General features: G+C 48.7%; 1 protein-coding gene across 1 annotated transcript; it reads left to right on the top strand.

The window, feature by feature from the left end:
- Nucleotides 1-973: 973 nt before the first annotated feature.
- On the top strand, nucleotides 974-2,236 carry LOC111365871. The gene is made up of 4 exons (XM_022986377.1): nucleotides 974-1,254; nucleotides 1,321-1,487; nucleotides 1,580-2,018; nucleotides 2,068-2,236. The coding sequence occupies exons 1-4, from the start codon at nucleotides 974-976 to the stop codon at nucleotides 2,234-2,236; spliced, it is 1,056 nt and encodes a 351-aa protein (XP_022842145.1).
- The last annotated feature ends 2,816 nt before the right edge of the window (nucleotides 2,237-5,052 follow it).

Consider the following 5,052-nt stretch of genomic DNA (forward strand, 5'->3'; position numbering starts at 1 on the left):
CGAGGCCCTGAAGGAAGAAGTTCAGAAACTCATCCAGAATGGCTTCATCCGGGAGGCCACCTACCCAAGGTGGGTCTCCAATCCAGTTTTAGTGAAGAAACACAACGGCAAGTGGAGGGTGTGCATCAATTTCACTAACCTCAACAGAGCTTGCCCGAAGGACAGCTTTCCACTTCCAAGGATCAACGGTAGACTCCACGGCTGGGCACGAGTTATTGAGCTTCATGGACGCATATTCCGGTTACAATCAAATCCCCATGCACTCGGCCGATGAGGAACACACATCCTTAATCACAGACCAAGGCCTTCACTGGTACAAGATGATGCCCTTCGGGTTGAAAAACGCCGGAGCAACATATCAAAGGCTCGTGAACAAAATGTTTGTGGACCTCATCGGCATGACACTGGAGGTCTACGTAGACGACATACTGGTAAAGGGTTTGGAAGCTGGGGACCACATAACGCACCTCAACAACACCTTCCAAATCTTGAGAAGATATAGGATGAGGCTCAACCCCCTCAAATGCGCCTTCGGAGTGGCCTCCGGTAAATTCTTAAGATACATCGTCAACCAATTTGGTATTGAAGCCAACCCTGAGAAGATTGAGGCCCTATGCAAGATGAGGTCCCCCCAAAAGCCAAAAGAGGTGCAAAGCTTGACTGGACGAGTAGCCACGCTTAGCCGCTTCGTCCCAAGGCTACGGATAAATGCCTCCCATTTTTCAAAGTGCTAAAAGCTGGGAAGAAGTTCCAGTGGAATGAGGAATGTGAAGAGGCCTTCCAGGGCCTGAAAAGGCAACTAGGGCAAGCCACTCTCCTCTCCAAACCAAAGCTCGGTGAAAACCTACAGCTGTATCTAGCCGTCTCCAATGAGGCCATCAGTGCGGTTCTAACCCGAGAAGTAGGAACCACCTAACTCCCCATTTACTATACAAGGAAAGCACTCCTATCACCGAAAACCTGCTACCCCGATATGGAGAAGCTCGCTTTGGCCTTGATCACGGCCTCCAGGAAGTTGAGACCCTACTTCCAAGCCCACACCATCCACGTGCTGACAAATTTTCCCCTAAGGCAGGTACTCCAAAAGCCCAATGCCTTAGGGAGATTATTGAAATGGGCGGTGGAGCTAAGTAAGTTTAACCTCGTGTTCAAGGCTAGGGCAGCCATCAAGGGCCAAGCCTTAGCTGACTTTGTGGCAGAATTCGCCAACTTACTCGAGGTGGACGAAATCATGGAACAAGCCGAGCCCCCGACGTGAAACCCATTCGTTGATGGGTCGGCTGGGGACGTCGGCTCGGGTGCCAGAGTTGTCATCATCAGGCCGGAAGGTCACAAGCTGAATTCGACGTTGAGGTTCGGATTCAAGACCACCAACAATGTAGCAGAATACGAGGCGCTTATCGTAGGCCTCAGGTTAGTCAAAGAAATGCAAGTAAAGAGACTACTTATCAGTAGTGACTCCCAGCTGGTCGTTAACCAGGTCAATGGTAACTTCTCAGCCAGGGACAAAACAATGGCCTCCTACTTGAAAATGGTGATGAACCTCATCTCATCCTTTGAAAAGTTTGAGTTGATCCAGATCTCCGCATTGAAAACGCACATGCGAATGCACTCTCCAAACTTGAAAGTAGCAAGGATTCCGAACTACTCACAGTAGTCCCTATAGAGCACCTCCTCATACCGTTAACCAAGGCTCCCAATGTAAGGTGGATCGCTGGGACTCCTACCTGGATGCAGCCCATCGTGGCATACCTCAAGGACCAGGAACTTCCCACTGACAAGCATGTGGCCTACAAGCTAAGGAGGAGGTCAGCCCATTTCTTCTTCATTGATAATGTACTCTATAAGAGGAGCTTCTCCTTTCCACTCTTACGATGCGTCGAAGGAGAAGATGCTACCTACATCTTAAGAGAAGTCCATGAGGGTGTGTGCGGCAACCACTTTAGAGGTCTATCTTTGGCACAAAAGATACTGAGACAAGGGTACTACTGGACTACCTTGAAAAGAGATGCCCTTGAGTTTGTACGAAAAATGTGACAAATGTCAATGATTCTCTCCTGTTCAAAGACAACCATATCAAGATTTGACCGCGGTCTCCAGCCCTTGGCCTTTCTCTAAGTGGGGTGTGGACCGTATAGGTCCTCTACCAAAAGGCAGAGGAGGTGCGAGCTTCGCAATTGTGGTCATTGATTACTTCACGAAGTGGATTGATGCTGAACCGCTGGCAAAATTATAGAAGCCAACACTTCCAAGTTCTTGTGGAAAAACATCATATGCCGATTCGGGACTCCTTACTCGATCGTCTCAGACAATGGTAGACAGTTTGACAACAAGAAGGTCAGAAGTTTGTGTAAAGAACTTGGCATCAAGAAACACTTCTCCACGCCTCACCACCCACAAGCAAATGGCCAGGTTGACACTGTGAACAAGACAATCAAGCACGTCCTAAAAAGGAAGCTCAATGTGTCAAAAGGGGTCTAGGTAGATGAGCTACCACAGGTTCTTTAGGCAATCCGAACCACTGCGAAAACCCCAATAGGGGAAACACCTTTCCTCATGGCATATGGAACTGAGGCGATGAGCCCCGTCGAGGTCGGACTTTCATCTCCACGACGTCTGCATTTCAGTGAGATAACAAATGATGACCTTCGCAGGTACGACCTCGACTTCATTGAAGAAAGAAGAGATGATGCCCAGCTGAAGTTCAGCACATATCAAAGAAAGATGACGAAGTACTTCAACTCAAAGGTAAAGAAGAGGTCATTTCGAATCAACGACTTAGTCCTTAGGAGAGTTTTCCTCTCCTCGAAGGAACCTGGAACCAAGTCTCTGGGCCCGAACTGGAAAGGTCCATGCAAAATCAGAGAGGAGATCCGACCCGGGACACCTCTGAATCTATTTTCAATGAATGTACTACCTCGCTGGACAATCTTTCCCAGCTTATGTAACTTCCATGATTCAATAAAATTATCCATAATTGAATTCACGTCACATTGCATCGTTACCTCGAAGAAGAGGCCAGCATCCCATCTTTGGGCCACCTCGTCTGAACTCCGAGGCCCATGCACTTGCCTCCCTTTGGCGAGGCTGAATGCCACTGGGAGAAGCCTCAGCATGGTTGAACCATCCACCATGTTGGGAAGCATCATCACTTCGGAGGAGAGGCCAGCGTCCCATCATTGGGCCACCTCATCTGAACTCCGAAGCGTATGCACATGCCTCCCTTTGATGAGGCTAAACACCGCTGGAAAAAGTCTCAGCATGGCTGAACCATCCACCATGTTGGGAAGCGGCATTACCTCGGAGGAGAGGCCAGCTCCCATCTTTGGGCCACCTCATCTGAACTCCGAGGCTCATGCACTTGCCTCTCTTTGGCGAGGTTGAACGCCACTGGGAGAAGCCTCAGCATGGCTGAACCATCCACAATGTCGGGAAGCGTGAACACCTCAGAATAGAGGCCAGCGTTCCATCTTTGGGCCACCTCGTTTCAACTTCGAGGCTCGTGCACTTATTTATGCGCAAGGCTCAACCACTGCTAGCTTCACTCAACTACCTTTCGAATTAGACAGCAATATTCCCAGTTCGGCTAAAACACGATCTAGTCGAGATCCATTCAAGTTACAATTATTAAGCTTAAGTACAATTTATTTGCTTAAGTCCAATACTGTTCATGGCTCGTGAGGCATGCGTACAATTTACTTGGCCATGACTCATGAGGCTTGCGTACAATTTACTTGTTCAAGTGATTGGAGTTAGGATACTAAGTTAAAGTTATTTAGTTCTTTAATCAACATTAAGTTCAATTGCTTGATGAGGCCAATGTACTTTGGAGAAAAACAACATTGAATGAAAAAGGATATTATATTAATTTACAATCAAGATTACAATAAGGGGGCCCGAGGCCAGTACATCAGAAATAATTGAAAATAAAATTATCCTAAGCCTGTGATGACGGTGGAGGTGTCTCAACAGCCGAGGCCTCTGCAGCTTGAGTATCAGAACTTCCTTCTTCTACCTCCGCCACTTCATCTCCAACCGTTTCATCAGCTGGGGTTTGAGGCACTTCATCCACAAACTCCGACCTAAGCTGTGACAGGTCTTGATTGGGGTAAAGCTCCTCAGCCCTCTCCATCATCTTGGCATAGGCAAAATTTCTCCAGTAAGTGTTGAAACTCTTGTACTCTTCGATATTGTGAAAGTTGGCAATATAGTCTTTTACCGCCTCTTCCTCGACTCATGGACCTCCTCTCTTGACTTAGTCGCATCATCAACGTACCACTTTATCTGGCCCTCCAAGAACTTGTACACATCTTGGGCCCCTGCTAGCTCCATATTTGCCTTCTCCAAGGCTTCAGCAGTCACCTTCTAGTGGTCATTGGAAACCTCCACTTTCTTAGTCAAGGAGGCTACCTCGCACTGGGACTCATACACCTCCTTCTTCAACGCCTCGATTTGAACCAAGGCAGACTCCAGCTTGGCCGCATCTTTAAGTTTTTAGGCCCTCGCTTCCTCCACCTCTGCTCTAGCCCTCTTCAGCTCCTCTGTAAAGGAGGCCATCTTCTTCTCCGAGGACTGGGTCCTCATTTGAAAGTCAGTAAGGGCCTCCCTACACTCCAGTGCGAGGCCAAAGGTCCTCACACTTTGGCTCACCAGGGCCCTTGTCAAGTTCGTGGCGTCACATGAGGAGTCATGCAACTGCCACTGATCCGTCCAGAATTTGTAGAAGCTTTCTGGGGCACTTCGGATCTCAGGTGGCAGAGCCTCCACCAACGCTGGAGCCAAAACCGCCTCCCTTCCAGCAAGAAAGCTCAGAGACTTCCCTTGCACCATCGCAGGTCTCTCCTTGGTGGCCTCCTCCTCTGCCGCCTCCGCTGTCCTCTCGCAGCCTCCTCCTTAGCCTTCTTAGCCTCAGCTCGACGAACCATTTCAATCTTAACAGCTTTCGAGGTGGCTGCAAGGAGCTTCAGCTGACTAGTTTCGTTGCCTACATGGGACACAAATGTCCCAAACTTTCTTGATGAGCTGGTGACGTGCACCAGCTTCTTTTTCTTT

This window comes from Olea europaea, chromosome 17, assembly GCF_002742605.1.
Source record: "Olea europaea var. sylvestris chromosome 17, O_europaea_v1, whole genome shotgun sequence".
Taxonomy (NCBI): domain Eukaryota; kingdom Viridiplantae; phylum Streptophyta; class Magnoliopsida; order Lamiales; family Oleaceae; genus Olea; species Olea europaea.